The following is a 19,162-nucleotide window of genomic DNA, read 5'->3' on the forward strand; positions in this document are numbered from 1 at the left end:
TGTCCTTTCATGATAGACAAAAATACTCAACAGACTAGGAACAGGAGGAAATTACCTCAACATAATAATGACCATATATGAAAAGCCCACTGGTATTATCATACTTAACAGTGAAAAACTGAAAGCTTCTCCTTTATGATCAGGAACAAAGCAAGGATGCCCAGTCTCATCACTGCTATTTAACCTAGTACTGGAAGTCCTAGCCAGAGCAATTAGGCAAGAAGAAGAAATAAAAGGCATTCAAATCAGAAAGGAGGAAGTAAAATGATCTCTGTTTATGGATGCCATGGTCTTATACATAGAACCCTAAAGATTCCAGAAAAAAAAATCTTAGAACTAATAAATGTATTCAGCAAAGTTGCAGAAAACAAAATCAACATACAAAAATCAATTGGGTTTCTATATACCAAAACCGACCTGTACGAAAAGAAAATTAAGAAAGCAATCCCCCTGAAAATAGCATCAATGCCCACTCTCACCACTTTTATTCAACATAGTACTGGAAGTCTTAGCCACAGCAATTAGGCAAGAAAAAGAAATAAAAGGCATCCAAATGGGAAAGGAAGAAGTAAAACTGTCACTATTTGTAGATGACATGATATTATATACAGAAAAACCCTAAAGACTCCACAGCAAAACCCTAAAGACTCCACCAAAAAACTGTTAGAACTAATAAATAAATTCAGTAAAGTTTCAGGATACAAAATCAATATATAGAAATCTACTCTGTTTCTATAAAGTAATAATGAGCTATCAGAAAGAGAAATCAAGAAAACAATCCCATTTACAATTTCATAAAAAAGATTAAAATACCTAGGAATAAATTTAACTGAGGAAGTGAAAGACCTGTGCAATGAAAGCTATAAGACATTGATGAAAGAAATTGAAGAAGACACAAATAAACAGAAAGATTTTCCATGCTCATGGATTAGAAAAATTAATATTGTTAAAATGTCCACACTACCCAAAGCAATCTACAGATTCAATGCAATCCCTATCAAAATTCTAGTGACATTTTTCACAGAAATAGAACAAACAAGCCTAAAATTTGTATGGAACCACAAAAGACCCTGAATAGCCAAAGCAACCTTGAGAAAAAAGAACAAAATGGGAGGCATCACACTCCATGATTTCACACTATATTACAAAGCTATAGCAGTCAAAACAGTATGGTATTGGCATAAAAACAGACACATAGATAAATGGAACAGAAGAGAGAGCCCAGAAACAAATCCACGCATATATGATCAATTAATTTATGACAAAGAGGCCAAGGATATACAATGAGGAAAGGATAGTCTCTTCAATAAATGGTGTTGGGAAAACTAGACAGCCACATGCAAAAGAATGAAACCGGACCACTATCTTACACCATACGCAAAAACTAATCCTCAAAATGGATTAAAGACTTAAATGTAAGACCTGAAAACATAAAACTCCTAGGAGAAAACATGGGTGGTAAGCTCCTTGACATCAGTCTTGGCGATGATTTTTTTGGATTTGACACCAAAAGCAAAGGCAACAAAAGCAAAAATAAACAAGTGGGCCTACATCAAACTAAAAAGCTTCTTACAGCAAAGGAAACAATTAACAGGCAACCCATAGAATGGGAGAAAATATTTGAAAACCACATATCTGATAGGGGGTTAATATGCAAAAAATATAAAAACATCTACAACTCAATAGCAAAAAAGAAATAACCTGATTACAAAATGGGCAAAGGACTTGAATAAACATTTCTCCAAAGAAGACATACATGTGACCAACAAGTATATAAAAGATATTTAACATTACTAATCCAAAACATTACATTTTTGTAATTTTGGTTCCTAAAGGGCAGGACGACTCAACTCCGGCTGCACTTTGGGAAGTCATGGCTGAGCTCTCAGTCACCACACACTCAGAAGGAGGTGGGATGGAGCAGCAAGTTAATCCTTTCCCAAGCAGTTTTGATGTGAATGAATAACTCTGTAAAACTGACAAAGTCCGGAGACTAGCCTTGGAATGTGGGTGGTCATCATGAAAGTATTGGACATGGTGAAAAGGGAAGGGAGAAACCATTATATCTGCATATATTTTTGTATCCCCACTTTTGGGTCAAGAAATAGAAGTCTGCAGCATCCCTGGAGTCCCTGCCGCTTCCCAATGGCAACTCTGTCTATTTCCAAACAGATGACCACCTTCTGATCTTTATAGTAATCACTATCTTGATTTGCTTTAGGTTTTTACTCCCTGAGTTCGCAGCCCTAAACAACATAAACTAAGCTAGTTTTGCCTGTTTTTGAATTTCATATAAATGGAAGCCAACCTTTTGTCTAACTATTATTAATTCTACTGTTCTGAGTGTTCTTGTATGTGTCTCCTGGTCCATGGGCCAGCACATGTGTGTACATCTCACTGGGAACTGCTGGGTTGTGGGGGATTCATATCTTCAACTTTATTGAACATGGCCTAAATGTTTTATAACATTAAAGTGGTTACACTAATTTACCTCACCCTCCCTCCAGCAGGAAATTGCTTTTCCTATTGCTCCCAACATCAACCAAACTCGCTGGGACTTAGAGGAATTTCATTGTGTGATGTTACTTTTGGTTCCCCTGATAAGGACCTTTTCATATTATTATTGGCCATTTGCATTTCCTCTTTTGTGAACTGCCTATTTAAGTCATTTGTCCCTCTTTCTATTGAGTTTTTCTGTTTTCTTCTTTTTGTTTTTAATACTTGGCCTAGTAGTCCTTTGTATATTACATATGTTGTACATACATTCTCTCACCCCCCTGCTTATGTTTCCAATCTCTTTAAAGGTGTCTTTTGATAAATAGAATCACTTTAATTTTAATCTAGTAAAATTTATTGGGCCTTTCCTTAATTTTTTAACTTTTAAAAATATTGTTTAATAGATCTTTCCCTACACGGAGATTATGAAGATGTTCTCCTATTTACTTTTCAAGACTTTTTTTGCCTTCCACATTTAGGTCTGTAATTCAGCTTGAATTAATCTCTTCTTTTGCAAAGTGTGAGGTTGTGGGTCCTTTTTTAAAAAAAAAAAAAAAGATACTCGATTGCTCAGGCAGCATTTATTGAAATATTGTCCTTTCTCTACGTTGTGTAGTGGCTGTTTTTAGTCAGAAATCTAGAGTCCATATATGCGTGGGTGTGTGGCTTTTTCTATTCTATTCCATTGGTCTCTCTGCCCATCTTTGCACCAACATTACCGTATTTACTTACTATAGCTTTCTATATCCTTACAGACTACTATAGATTACTATGGCTTTGACATGCTGTGGAGGCAGTTCTCATATTCTTAAAGAATGTGTTGTCTATCGTTGGCTTTTAGACTTTCCATATAAATTTAACAATAACCATACTAGCTTTCTCACAAAAGAAAAGAAACGAGGATAAGTCCTGTTGTGATATTGTTGAATCTGTAAGTCATGTTGGGCAGAAATGACACCTTACACAATTGTCTTTTCCAATCTACTTCTCCATTGAAGGGGTATCTCCTCCTTGATTTTGGTTTCCTCTAATATTTCTCAATAATACTTTATAGATTTCAAAGAGATGTCTTCCTCATCTTTTCCAGATATTTTTTGATGTTATTGTAAATGGAAGCTTTTAAAATTTACAATTTTTAAAAAGCATACAGAAATATAATTCTATTTTTATGTTGATTTTGTATCCAGAAAACTTGCTAACCTCACTTATTAAATCTAATAATTTATCTGAGAACTCCTTTTTGTTTTTCTTCTTATAAAAGCATATCATCTATAAGTAACAATTCCTATTCTTATGCATATTAGTCTGTTCAAAGAACTAACTTTTGGCTTTACTAACTCTCATTATTATAGGTTTGTTTACTATTTTGTTAGTTTATGTTATTATACTTATTATTTCTTTTATTCTTTCTTTGGGTTTAATTTTCTCTTATTTTCTAACTTCTTCATAGGTATGCATAGCTCTAAATTTTAGTCTTATTTTCTAATATATGTATTTAATTATAGAAATTATTTTTCTATAGGTATCTTGTTAGTTTCATCCACAAATTTTGCTATTTTTTGGTTTTGGTATCTCACTACTCAAAAAATATTTTCTCTCTTCCTTTGGATTTTCTTCTTTGACCTTGGGTTATTTAGTAATACATTTCTTAATTTGCAAATACATAGATATACTGATTCTCTTTTATTTCATTGAGTCCTAGTTCAGTTCCATTGAGGACTGAGATCATGCTCTATGGTTTGTCTTTTGAAATTTTTTGAGACTAGCTTTAAGTGCCAAATATGGTTAGTTTATATAAAAGTTCTGTGTGTGCTTGAAAAGATTATGTGTTTAGCAATTTGAGGTGCAGTACTGGATATGTGTTCATTAGGTCTATTTTGTTAAATCATGCTGTTCAATTCTTTCCAATTTTACTGAAATCTTTACTGAATAGCTTTTCTGGATTACTGAACCTACGAAACCTATTACTGAAATTACTGAAATCTTACTGAAAATTACTGAAGTCTATGTATCAGAACCTCCCTTGATAATTGTAGATTTGTCTATTTCACTGTGTAGTTCTGTCAATTTTTGCTTCATATATTTGAGGTCATATTATTAAGTGAAAAAAATTTTACCATTTGAAGTGTCTTTCTTTATCTTTAGTGATACATCAATTTTTCTATTATTGGAATAACCACACTAGGTTTATTTTGGTTACTGTCTGCATGGTATGTATATTTCCAACATTTTGTGGTCAAACTTTCTGTGACCTTATGTTTTATATGTCTCTCTTTTAGCAGTATATAATTAGGTTTTGTTATTTTTCCAGGTTATTAAACTTTGCTTTCTAACGGAAGCAATCAGTCTCTTTAAATATAATGCAATTGTTAATATATTTTGTTTTAAATATATCATCTTACTATTTTTTCTCTTTTTTCCTGCTCTTATGTGTTCTCTTTCTCTTCTTTCTGTGTCCTTCAGATTTTTATTACTCTATTTTTTCCTCAATTACTTTGAAAGTTATACACTCTCTCTCTTTCTATTTTAGTAATTATCTTAAAAATTATACTATTCCTCCTTGACTTTTCATCATCTATGATTAGTTTATCTCCTCCTAGATAGCGCAAGGGCTTTAGAACACTTAACTCCATTTAATCTGCTCTCTTGAGTTATATACTCTGTGTGTGTATATGAGTGTGTGTGTGTGTTGTGTGTACTCCATGTGATATTGTTATTATTTTAGTAAACGTTAATTTACAGCTACATACCTTTTTACTATTTTAATTGTTCTTTATTATTCCCTACATCTCTGATCTTCCACCTGGGATCTCCTCAAATTCTGTTTTTTAGAACTTCTTCCTGTCCTGTTTTTAGACTTTCTTTTAGTATAGGTCTGCTGGTGGCAAACTCTCTCATTGACTCATTTTGTCTGAAGATATTTTTATTTCTCCTTCATTCCTGAAGGATACTTTTGCTGAGTATATCATTTATATAGGCAGTTATTTTCTTAGGACACATTGTTTTCATCAATCCACTGTCTTCTGGCTTCTATTAGAACCTGTGAGCTGAAATCGGTTGTCATTTAACTCTTTTTAGATTTAGCTCTTTTAAAGACAATCTGTGTTTTTTCTCCATCTGCTTTTAAGATTTTTTCTTTATATTTGATTTTCAGAATGCCTAAGTTACTTTTCTTATATTGCTTGATGTATGGAGCTTGCAGTGCTCCTTGAATATGTGTCTTGAAGTCTTTTGTCAGTTATACGAACTTCTCAGTCACTGCTAAAGTATTGACTGTGCCCCGTTTCTCTCACTCCTCTTTTACGGGGGCTTATCTACTTTTTCTCTGTGTTTTATTCTGGATAGTTCCTTTTGTCTTGTTTTCTTTCTTTAGTGTATGATCTGTTGTTAAACCATACTCATTTGGTTCTTAATTTGGTGGTGGTGTATATTTTCTAGAATTTCTCTCCTTGTTTAATCAATTAAGTCACATTTTATAGATTCCTACTTCTTGCCAAAGTTTCAACCTTGTGTTTTACATACTTGATTATAGAAAGCATGGTTATCACGTAGTCTGTGTCTGGTAGTTCCAATATCTGGGACTGTTTCTATTATCTGTTGTTTTTGCAGTTTTGTGCTTATGGTATCTTATTTCCTAAGGTGGCTTGGTATAATTGATTATGTGTTCAACATTATATTTAACAAATTATTTGTAGAAATAATTAGGACTAGGATAACATTATCTTCCTCAAAAGTGGCTTTTAATTTGCTTTTTCCAAGAGTCTACAGCACTAGCCATACTGGATCAATTCTATCCAATTTAAGGATTTGAGATTTTCTGGGTCACCAAGTTGATTCCACATTTGGCTGCCTTTATCGTGAGGCCTGGTTTACTACCTGTTTATCCTTATTCTTCCAGGACAGATCGATAGGTTTCCAGGCCACATAGACAGGAGTGGTTTACCAGGTTCTTTACAGCTCCAAGGGGCTGTGAAAAAAAGTCTCAACCTCTCAGTTGTCTGTTTGTATCAAGAAATGACAATTGTCTGGTTTTCTCTCTTCTGGATTTCCCTCATCCCCAGGAACTGACCCATGTCTTATTAGATCTGTGTTACTTCAAAAACTTTTTAAAATATTTCAGCCAGTATTTTTAGTTTTCTTCAATGGGTTCAAATGAACTAGTTTGTCATTATGCAAAATAGAAGAATGAGCAGTCCTCAATCACATTTCTAGACATTAGTGACAAACAAGTAAACATGTATTTTTTTAATGTATTAATTAATTACATGAACTAAAAAATTTAGTACTTTTAAAAAATTTATATAATATTCATGTGCAGAAATTATAAAGCCTATAAGAGGATATTAAAGAAAAATTTAAAATACGAGAAATATCCATGGATAGGAAGACTCAATATCTGAAGGTTTCAATTTCAATCAAATTATTCTCTAGATTCAATGATAGCCCTAAAATTTATACGGAAGAGCAAAAGAACAAGAATAACCATGATGCCAATGAAGAAGTAGAGTGCAGGGTGGAGGATTTCTCTACCAGACATACATCATGACTTCATAAAATAGAATAATTGAGACTCATGGTTTCACTGAAAGTATAGATGGAGTGACCAAGGGAACAGAATAGACAGTTCAGAAACAGACTCATGCATTTATCACACTTGGATCTATTACAGAGGTGACATGAAATCAATAGGTAAAGGAGGGACTCTTTTATAAATTAGTTGAAAGATTAGTTATCTGGATGGAAAGAAATAAAGGTGTATCTCTACCTCGTGTAATACACACTCCATGTGGATTGAAGATTGAAATGTCTAATACGTAGGGTACAAAAAGTACTAAAGAGAAAGAGTAAGTCATCTACTCATTTTAAAATTAAAAACTTCTGTTTATAAAATATTTGTTTCCACTTAAAGTGAAAATTCAAGCCAAAAATTTAAAGATATTTGCAACATATATAACTGAAAAAATACTAGTACCTAGAACATAAGGATAATTTTTTGAAGTTAAAAAGAAAATGATGAAAAAAAAAGAAAATGATGAAAACAAGATAAACTATCAAATGAAATAAACAAGGCAGTTCACAAAAGATGGAATTTCAATGGCCAAAACTCATACGAAAAGATGCAAAATCTCTTCTCCCAGCCCTTCCTCCCTCTCCCTTCCCTTCTCCTTCTCTTCCCTTCCATTCCCCTGCTCTCTCCTTCTCTTTCCTTCCTTGCTCTTCATTCCCCACCAACAACCTGTTAAACTCCCACAGTCTAATTACATGAACTGCATATAAAGGCCCTCTCCCCTTTCTCCTCTCTTTGAGGGTTCTGGTGCTCTCACCACATCTGTCTACCATGGTCAGCCTATGGCATGTTTGTGAATCGAAAAGATGAAGAGACTCTCTCTGAGGCCCAAGCCACCTGCTTCATGCCAGTTCACCAGAGTCCTTTATCCCCATAATGACCAGAGTCATGTTGTCCCTGTAGGATCAGACCTCACCCCAAACTCTAAATTCTGAACCTCTCTACTCCACACATACTTTTTTCTCATATCCTGTTTGGTGAAGTAGAAAATGATAGCCACATGTCAGGGAGTTTCCACAATAACACTTATAAAGTGAAAACTTTGAGAAATCCCTTAATTCATTTATCCAAAACCATCATTTTGTGCTCAAGAATTAAATATCTAGTTGTTACCACACAAAGGGCATGATCTGCTTGCCATGAGACAAAAGCCAATCGTCAAGAGGCAAGATGGTGGAAAAGAAAGGGTTGTTTATTACAGCATGCTAGCAAGAGGGAAGATGGCCAACTAATGTCTGAAAGAACCATCTTAAGGGGGCACAAAATCTTACAGCAGTTATATAGGCTGGTGGGTTACAAGGGAGGGGGTTAGGAATGTTGACCTTTTGGTGTTACAGACTGGGAGAGCCACCCCAGATCTTTCAGTTTTCATTGATGATGGCTATCAGCATAGACTCTCTGTTCGGGGATCATCACATTCCTAAGGAACTCAAAAGAACAAAGTTATCATCTTATCACAGCTGGGAGGTACATGCACAAGCAGGGCTTGTAAAATCTACAGAGCATTTAGATCTCCTGGAGTGTGCATACCCAGCTGGGTTACTTTGTCGGAGGTCATTCAAAGTTACAACAGGGTTTCTTTTCTACGGTATGGCTTTCCTTATGTCCACCTTGTCTTGAGCCGGTATCATAGTGTTCACAGACCTGGTTGAGAATTTGGCTCACCAATAAGAATCAGGAAGATACTAAGATATCTTGAATGGTCTATTGCTCTGTGCGTCTGTGAGAGAGGGACAGAGAGAGAGAGAAGAGTGAGGAGGAGAGGAATTAGGGAAGTCAAGATCCAAGAGCAGATAGATCATGGATTATAATCATATCTCCATTATATCAAAACATCAAATTGCAGGGGCCAGCCCCGTGGCCTAGTGGTTAAGTTTGGCGCACTTTGCTTCGGCAGCCCAGGTTTGGTTCCCAGGCTCGGACCTACACCACCACTGAATTGCATTTCTAGGATGGACTGAATTTTGTATTTTAAGCCAAAAGCCCTCATGGCATGAGAATATTAAGGGATAAGCAGCAGTGGTAGTAAGAGTGGTTAGTACTTATTGAACATTATGTGTCAGGCAGTGATATGTGATATGCGGATGAACTCATTCAACCCTAAAAACAGCCACATGAGGTGGGTTATTATTATCGTCTTCATCCTGGAGATGAGAAAATGATATCAACAGAGTTTAATCTCACATAGCTAGTATGGGGTGGATCTGGGATTCATATTGTAGCAGTCTGATTCCCAAATCTTAAACTCATCATTATTCTGTTTTGTCTCTCTCTCCCCTCCATATTCAACAATATTAGTTCAAAGAATCCCTGTTAATAAGTTCATAATGTGTGGTGACTGCGCAAAAGTCATCCTTATCTAAGCTTATTAGTGTAAAAATCTTTATTAAAACTGAAAAATTTAAAAATCACTGTTTTAATCATGGTATAGTTTATATCCTAATCCATCAGTTCTATGTTCAAGGAAATAATCAATTACCTGACTAGGTCCTGGAAGTCTGACATTTCATTGGGTGTCGAGGGACACAGGGAACTCAGGCTGTATTTCCAAGAACATTAATGAGATCCAAATGTGCACAAGGATATTGGGGAGGCCACTGTTGCCCATGCTCACACTCTGTGAACATCTGAGCTGTAGGCTCTAAGATTGGCTGTTCCAGAACTAACAAGCTCTTGGAAGCCTTGTGCTGACAGATCACTCTGTTCTTTCTCTGCAGGTGGCTCTACTAACATTACCAGCAGGCCCTGGCTCTGGAATTTGCTGTGGAGGAGGTTAACAGGGACTATGATCTTTTGCCCAATATTCCTGTGGGATTCCGTATCTATAGCACCCACCACAGTGATAGTAGGACCTCCCTGAAGTGGCTGGCTGGTGGGGATTCCACCATCCCCAATTATAGCTGCCAGAGGCAGGCCAAGTCAGTGGCTGTCACTGGAGGGGCCACCTCTTCCCTGTCGGTCCAGATGGGAGCACTTCTTGAGCTCTACAAGTTCCCACAGGTGAGGGCAGCCCATTGTTTCCTTTGCTTTTCTTAGATCCTCTGTCATGTGAAAGGGTGAAGTGAGATTGACACATTCCCCGTTAAATTGTCCAGGCAAGACTGGCTATAACTAGGGGTCTTGCATTTTGAGGAATTATTTGGGGATGGTAGAGGGGAAAGATGGGGAGGGAGACTAGTAGGGGCCTGCCTGGTGGCGCAAGCAGTTAAGTGCGCGCACTCCGCTGCTGCGGCCCAGGTTTCGCCGGTACGGATCCCGGGCGCACACACACGCACCACTTGTCAGGCCATGCAGTGGCAGTGTCCCATATAAATTGGAGGAAGATGGGCACAGATGTTAGCCCCAGGGCCAGTCTTCCTCAGCAAAAAGAGGAGGATTGGCAGATGTTAGCTCAGGGCTGATCTTCCTCACAAAAAAAATAAATAAATAAAAGGGAGGGAGACTAATATATATCAAACCAACCTGGACCACTTCCACGTGACTAGATGTAAGAGGATGGAGTTCTGTGTTTCAGTTCTTGAATTCCAAGAGGAAGTGGAATAGATTGGGTCTTTCAGGGGTAACCTGAATCCTCTCTACTGCTGAACTTTGCAGCAGCTAATTTATGATCAATTCTATAACGTTAAAAAAATTTTATAAGAAGGGCCACGAAGGGATGATTTTTACCTTAATGTAATCAATTTTTGCTATTTAAAAACCTCAAATGGCCCGTTTTTCCCCCATCCAGATCATCTATGGACCATATGATCCCATTCTGAGTGACGAAGTCTGGTATCCATCCCCTTGTCTGATGGCCCCCAAGGAGTCTCTCTGCCTAAGGCCATGGTCCAGTTGATGCTGCATTTTGGCTGGACCTAGGTGGAACTTGCTGCCCCAGATGACATGAGGGGTGAAAGTTTTCTCTTAGATCTCATAGAAAAAATGGCCAATAATAGGATCTGTGCAGCTTTTTTAGAGAAGATCCCTATCAGTGACAGAAGGAAGCCTTTGATAATCTCATGATTAAGTTCATAGAATCATCAGCTACAGCGATTGTCATTCATGGCAATTCAGATTCCCTGATGATCATGAGATATTCACAATTCATTTCTTCAATAGTAACAAAAGTGTGGGTCATCTTGCCTCACTGGGATGTTACCATGAAGCCCAACCATTGATACAGTCACTGTTTTGATGGGTCTCTGATGTTCTCTCATCAGATAGATGATATTCCTGAATTTGGGACATTCCTCAGGAGAGTCAAGTCTTCTAAATGCCCAGAGAATATTTTTCTTAAGAGTTTCTGGCACTCAGCCTTTCAGGGCCCAGACGTGCCTGGAGCAAGCAAAATGCTTACCAAATGCTTCCTTGGACACACTCCCCCTGAAGTATTTTCAAGTGAGCATGTCTGCCAGGAGTCACATCATCTTCAGTGCTCTCTATGCTATGGCCTGGGCGTTCCATGATATATTGCTAATCAGATCTGAAATGGGATGAATACAGGATGGAAGCAGCCCAGCATCCTATCACTGGAACGTAAGACTTTTGTCTTGAATTGGGTCCCCAGGCACCATAATCCTTGGGTTTAGAGCTGCAGCAGCATGTTTTTTTGCTTGTTTGTTTCATTTTAAAGACTTCAGTATTTCCTTCTAATGTTAATCTGCTCAGCCACAGCTACAGCTTTCCTACTCGTGTCTAGTGTCTCAGGAAATACATTGCTTTAAGAAACTCTGTTGCTTTTTATAATGAGGAGATGAGCTTTATCCTCAGACCACAGGGGACCTACAGAAGGAAAGAAACAGACATTCATTGTAAATTAAGCTGCCGCTGATTCACTTTGAAGTGGTTATCAAAATGGGAGGTAGCTTTATTTTGCAAAAGCTGCAGGATTTATCTCTCAAACTCAGAATCTAGTTAGCACACAGAACTTAATGCACAGTATAAAGCCTTTTTCTTACTTTATAGTTCAACAAGGCCTTGTAACCGCTACAGGAAGCCAGAAGGGAGGCTTCTGTTGAATCCCGCTGGAGAAAGTGATGACATCTTATGTTCACAGAGTTCTCTCACTGACAGATGGCAGATTGCCCTGGACTCTGGGACGATCCTGATCCCACACCGAGTCCAGAAACTCCACTCCTGGCCATATCAATTGGGGGCAGGGAAGGGCTATTACCCAACCTTGGTGAACGGAAGTCCTTCTCACAGTAATTCCAAATTATGATTGAGAGAGACCAGTCATTTGACTGTTTACATCAATAATCCCATATACACTCTAGCAAACTAGGAAAGCCAGTCTACAGTGAAACAGGAAAATACCAGTAAATGGGATACATACTAGTTGGGGGAAATATGCTGATTTTTCTCTTAACTATGATACTAAAAATATGTTGCTCATTAGGTGAGTCATGGAATTTCTCAGAATCTCACTTTTCTCAAATGATGTTCTTGATTTAGGAGATTTCTAATTTTGTTAAATTAGCTGTGAAAATTGGTTTGAGTCCTGTTTAATATGCACCAGTCATAGGACTGTTTCCCAGTCCTGGAATCAGTGAAACAGGCCAATATGATGGCAGCACGGAGTCATCTGAAGGCCCTCCTAGTCGGTAGAGCCCCCTGGGCCTCCATAGATGCTGCCAGCCTCAGGCCACCGACCCTGAGTCATCTAGCAATCATCACTGTGATCCCCCTACTCTCAAGCAAAGCTGTAATAGAGATTTCTCCTTGCAATTAGCTCCACAGCTCTTTGAAGAACATCAATTTCAGCAACAGTGTGGGTGACCAGGTATTTCTAGATGAAGAAAAAAACCCTGAGGCAAAATATGACATTATGAACTATGTTTGTAGACACCTCAATGACACTGAAGAGCTGGTGAACGTGGGGCACTTTATCCCCAGAGCACTGCTGGACCCAGAGTTAACCATCCGTGAGGAGGTCATAAAGTGGGCAATAGCTTTTTGTTAAATGGTCAGAATCAACATAAACATAAATTGCCATGGAGAAAACAATGTAATGAATCAAAAAATAATTCTCTGTCCATTTAGGCTTAATATGTACACTACTTATATGAATAAAATAACTTTTTATTTCTTAAAGAGGTAGTTATTTGCCTTAAAACACAAAATAATTTGTTCACGTAGATCTCGTTAAAAATATTTTGATATTTGTCAGCACCTAATATAATCAAACCAAACCAACCTGATCAGGCATCCTGAGTGTCTATACTGGTCAATAAATCATTAATTTCTTTTCATAATTCACTAACATGCCTACTGGGGGTCAATAATTATTAAATTACTCAACTATTCGTTTTGATGTGATTGAGCAATCATTTCTGGTACAATATTTAGTCCTGTAGTCTCTTCCATCCGATCCCTGCACAATTGGAACTTATTCAGGTACCTTACATTAAGCTCCTTGACTAACATCAACACTGACTTACTTTATTTGGTTTCATTTCTAATTTCTCTGTTCCCTAGATACATATCAGAAATAGTTTCATACCTGTTTTACATATAGCTACATAGATATAAGTAGATATTCTCCAATGCCGCCCTCTTGACCTTCCCTTTGCTATTAAACCTCCATGAACTCTGCTCTCCCATTTCTGTTCAGAAGCCCATCTCTGAGTGTTCTCCAAGCTGTGGTCCTGGGTTTAGGAAAACTACTTGTGATGTGGAGCCCATCTGCTGCTTTGATTGTGTCCTATGCTGAGTGGGAAAGATTTCCAACGAGCCAGGTAAGGGTCTGGAGAGAAACTGTTCTCTTTTCCTCCACTGCCACAGAAACAGAATGGGCCGACAGTGATCCACAACTGCTCGGGGACAGCTGTCTCTGAGGATACCTGACATGAAGAACTCAGGAGAAGCCCATGAAAAAGAGCAGAGTGGTGAACTGGAAGCACAGAGAAATATGGTGGATGAAAAAAGACATAACCGGGAAACACGGTATGTGTGTGGCAGAGATGGCTTCTTCCCCATCTATATGGTAATCAAGTCTCATGCTTGTTGCATAACCTACACTAGGTCCTAATATGCAAAGATTCCAATCAGGTGGCAGACACTGAAATTCTACTAAAACCAACTAAACAATATCTTGAGTTTAAAGCAATATATAAAGGCTATAAAACTCTTCTGAAGGTGTCCCTATAAGCTGTTACACAATTAGGAAAACTAAAGGAAATTGAAGACCTGAGAGCAGGTTTGGATGTGGGATTAGGGAAAGAATTTGGGGTACTATCTACCTGGGAATGGAAGGTGGTATCAAGACTACTAAAACTGAGAAAATGTTCAATACCTAACACTGGAGCCCGTTTGAAGACCAACTTTCAGGGTAGCTCTGCTTTTATGAGGCCAAACCTATGTATAAGTGTAGACTCTTCCTATGGTCAGCCCAGGAAAGAGTGGCGGGAAGCTCTGGGGAGGTCCATGTATCCATCTGTTCACATGTGCTCAGAGGGAAGAAGGGGAGGTACCTAATTAATGCAATCTTCAGGGCCTAGAGATTCAATGTGGTCAGATAAACACAAGCTGGGATAACTAATCTCAGGTGAAAAGGGATCTAACAGGCAGAAGACTTGGGAAGGCACTGAGGTCAGAATTTAGTCAGATCAGGAAGGAAGCTGGACCCACCAGTGAAGCATAGGGTAGCATTTGTGACAGTGGTAATGATAGTGGGCATGATGAGTGTGACAATGAGGGCAGCCACCAGGTATTAGTATTTAATATATACCAGAGCTTCTGCTGAGTGTTCTACATGCACTTTCACACTTATTTCTCATGCTGAGGAATTATGTATTATGATCCTCATTTTACAGATGAGGAAATAGAAGTTTAGAAAGTAAATGTCACTCATGTGAATTTACTTGTATATTAAATGTCAAAATTGGAACTAAAACCCATTTATGATTACAACGTTCATTAATTCACCCATTCATTACAAATATATTAATTATTAGCTATTATAGACCAGGCACTGTGCTCAGTGCTAGGGAAAATATGGTGAGGAAAAAAAATACATAATTCCTGTCTTCATGAAATTTATTCTTTCTGTGGAGTAGAGGCAGGCACAATAAAAAATGTGTATTATAAAAAAACTGTGCTAAGGGTTAGAAAGCGAATAGGACAGTGGGCCTTGAGGGCATGGCCCAGGGCACCTGATCAGACACTACAGGGACCCTGCTTTGAGGAGGTGTCATTGAAAACCGGGACAGCATAAGTTACTGTGATGAAGGATGGGGTGGGATGGGGACCATTACAGTCAGAAGGAAGGAAGCACTGCTTGTCTGAGGAACTGAAAGTAGACTTCTGAGAGTGGAAATAAGAGGAAGGAGAGAAAAGTACAGGGTGAGAACAGTCCAGTTCATTTTGGGCCCTTTGGGCATGGTAGGGCTAGGGGAATCTTTTCTAATAGCAAAAGGAAGATATTGGTAGGACTGGACTCATTCCTGATCCCATAGAACCTCAGCTTTCTTGACTATAAATTGGGACTCAAGGCCTACCTCAGGTTTCTCACGAAGCTTAGGTGAGAGAGTTTATCTAAAAGTTTGACACAATGCCTGTAATTGAGTAATTTTACATACAGACCTAGAAGATTAAAGAAGAGAAATCCAAAATAATCAAATTAATTTAATTATATTCCTGTAAATAAAGATGAAAAGAAATAGATCTCTTTAATCTAAAACGATGAGCCCCAAGGCAGACATGATTCAAGTGTATACATCTGTAAATTACCCTGTTTCCACACATTAAAGGTGAGAGATACATGTTTCAGGTCACTGGGGAGGGACACACAAAGCACTGACCTGGGGAAACAGCTGGACATGCCAAGGGCTTGAATTAAAAAATGTGGTTTTAAGACCAAAGGAGGATACATGTTAGAGCTGTGCAAGTATTAAGTGTTAAGGTTGGGGCTCTACCTGGAGTCAGAATACTGTTTCTGAACCCATTCCTGCTGTACCCATCTGTCCCTTTCAGGCCTGGGTCAGTGTGAGAAGTGCCCAGAGGACCAGTACCTAAACAAGGAGAGAGATTGCTGCCTCCCCAAGGCCACCACCTTCTTGGCCATAGAAGAACCCTTGGGAATGACCTTGGCCTGTGCAGCTCTTTCCTTCTCTCTCCTCACAGTTCTAGTTCTGGTGGTCTTTGTGAGGCATCAGGACACTCCCATTGTCAAAGCCAACAATCGGTCCCTCAGCTGTATTCTCCTCATCTCCCTGACCCTCTGCTTCCTCTGCTCCTTGCTCTTCTTTGGTCATCCTACCAGGGTGACCTGCCTCCTCTGACAAACAACCTTTGGAATTGTATTCACAATAGCTCTTTCCACCATTTTGTCAAAGACTATCACTGTGGTTCTGGCCTTTAAGGCCACAAGACCAGAGAGCAGGGTCAGGCACTGCACAGGGCCCAGAGCTTCTAACTCCTTCATTCTCACCTGCTCTCTGATCCAAGAGACTCTCTGTGGGGTGTGGCTGGTGAGCTCTCTCCCGTTTCCAGACACAGACCCATACTCTGAGCCTGGACTCATCATCATAGGGTGTAATAAGGCCTAGCCACCACTTCTACTGGGTCCTGGGCTACATGGGTGTCCTGGCCTTGGTGAGCTTCTCTATTGCTTTTGCAGCCAGGAACTTCCCTGACACCTTCAATAAGGCCAAGTTCCTCACATTCAGGATGCTGATGTTCTGCAGCATCTGGGTGTCCTTCCTGCCCAACTACCAGAGCACCAAGGGGAAGATCATGGTGGCCATGGAGATCTTCTCCATACTAGCCTCCAGCCTGGGGTTACTGGGATGCATATTTGCGCCAAAGTGCAATATGATACTGCTGAGACCAGATAGGAACACCCAGTTATCGATAAAGAGAAAAGGAGACATGAAGAGAATTAATTATGAAACTTTGCCTCAAAGTTTCCACTAAAAGTGAGCTTCTTAGAGAAAAGAAAACATAGCTATAATTGTATGTCTTGTTTATTTCAAATATTTAACTATATTATGTCAGCAGGATGATCTTCCTGCCGTAATTGTTGAGGGTACCACTATCCCCAGGCTGTTTGCTTCGTTAAACAGTTGTTTTAGTCTTGGTTTTCAACAATGTTCAAGCCATCCCTTGGTCTTGTTACCTTTTCTGCCTTCTTATGTATGGAAACTGCCTATTTCCTTGCCTTTCTTTGGCTAAAATTCTGTTTTCTCATGAGTCTATTCTGTCAATATCTATAGAAGACATTCTGTTACCAACAATTGTTATTTTTCTGCTTCTGTGGCTTCATAATTTATCATTGTGTTTGGTACAGCATAACTCCATTTGATTCTTTTTTTTTTTTTTATCCAATTCTGCATCCCACAATAGCTCCCCATCATTCTGGAAACAGTAGAGGGCACTGAAATAAACTTAGATTTGAAAGTTAGAAAGGGAGTGGTCTGATCACTATTTAAATGTCCTTAAATTTTTGCTTAACTCGTTTGAGCCTTACTATGAAGGATGTGGGGTAAAATTGAATGATGTCTATTATCTTCACCTGGTACCACCCAAACGAACATGTGATTTCAATGTCCTTGGATGTAAATGATATTGGACAGAATCAAATGACCAAATTCAGATAATTTCTACAGAAAATCTCAGTAACAGCAAAAACATCAATACCATACATTTATGTAATCCTTTGTTTCTTAGAGAGAATTTTATTATCTCTATCCTGTGTAGAGTGTGTTGGTAACTAAGCCAAGGCCATAGCTCTCAGTCAACAGGGTGAAGGGGGAAGTCATGTATGACAAGGTTAGAGATAAATAGATTACTGAGGAATTACAGTGTCTAAGCCAGCTTGAGGAATTTAACAGACTTCAGGACTAGCTTAGAAATCCATGGCAGTCCCAAGTGTAGATGAGGAGTGGGACAAGATATCTCTGAGCTGTGCAGGAAGAACACATCATGGTATCTGGAAACCTCACGTAGTCTTTCCACGACTCAAATTGAGGGTCCCCTCACAGGCTTAGAACAGTTTCTCATGTCCTCCTCCTCATTTTGATTTGGTCATCAGGGAATCAAACTCTCAGCAGGCTCTTGTCCCGATGCCTGCCTCTGCCCACTTTGCTTTTAGGATTATTCTTAACATATGTATATTAGTCCTAAAGCTAGTATCTTACTTATTGGAAAAAACTAAACGCTTCTAGTATTCATCTATATCAGCAACCAGTAAAGGGTGCCTACTTTCTCTTCTATATAACATTGTATTAGAGGTACAAGCCAAAGCAATTAGAGAAGTGAAATCAGTCTGAAATAAAAGAAAAAATAAAAGAGAAAAACTATCTTTATTTGCAGATCATGTGGTAGTATATACAGAAAACTCTAAAGAGTCAATGATACAACTAATTTTATTAAATAATTCATTAAAGTAGTGGTATATAAAATTAACATTAAAAAATCAATGGTGTTCATATACACAATCTCCAGCTGAAGGAAATAATGGTAGAGAAAAACTCCATTTATAATAGCAACAAAGCATATTAAATACTTAAGAATAAAATTAATAAGGAATGTAACAAATCTATAGGAAGGAAATATTTAAAAATTCCTACAAAACGCAAAAGTAGACTTGAACAAATGGAATAGGGTAACTCAGCATCATAAACATTTTAGTTCTCCCTAAGTCAACTTATTCATTTAATGAAATATCAAAAAGTTTTTTATGAACTTGGTAAGTTGATGCTGATGTTTATATGGAAAAACACCAATGAAATAACAGCCAAAAATAAAAGAAAAATTTCAAGGTGGGGGGGACTAGTCCTACCAGATATTGAAATATACTATAAAGCCTCTACAAAAATACATGGTATTGGTGGAAGAATAGGCAAATAGACCAGTGGAATAGAATAGAAAGTCCATAAAGAGACTCAAATACATACAGAAATTTGGTATAAGATAAAGTTGGTATTTCAAATTGCTGGGGCAAAAGATGGATTTTTAAGTAAAAGGTTTTGGGAGAGCTGGCTAGCCATTTGGGAAAAGACAAAATGAGATTCATACCTTACACCATAAACAACAATAACCTACAAATAGATCAGGGATCTAAATATACAAAAGAAAAGCATTCAAAAACTACTGGAAAACATGGGTGAAATTCTCTTT

General features: G+C 38.1%; 1 protein-coding gene across 1 annotated transcript in view; it reads left to right on the top strand.

The window, feature by feature from the left end:
- The window catches only part of LOC131412202 (vomeronasal type-2 receptor 26-like), a 70,398-nt gene extending 53,441 nt beyond the window's left edge, over positions 1-16,957 (top strand). Inside the window, 4 exon segments of the mRNA XM_058551834.1 lie at positions 9,803-10,063; positions 13,656-13,779; positions 16,016-16,586; positions 16,588-16,957. Coding sequence (XP_058407817.1) covers positions 9,803-10,063; positions 13,656-13,779; positions 16,016-16,586; positions 16,588-16,957 — 1,326 coding nt within the window.
- Positions 16,958-19,162: the final 2,205 nt, after the last annotated feature.

The sequence above is a fragment of the Diceros bicornis genome, chromosome 1 (genome assembly GCF_020826845.1).
Source record: "Diceros bicornis minor isolate mBicDic1 chromosome 1, mDicBic1.mat.cur, whole genome shotgun sequence".
Lineage (NCBI taxonomy): Eukaryota > Metazoa > Chordata > Mammalia > Perissodactyla > Rhinocerotidae > Diceros > Diceros bicornis.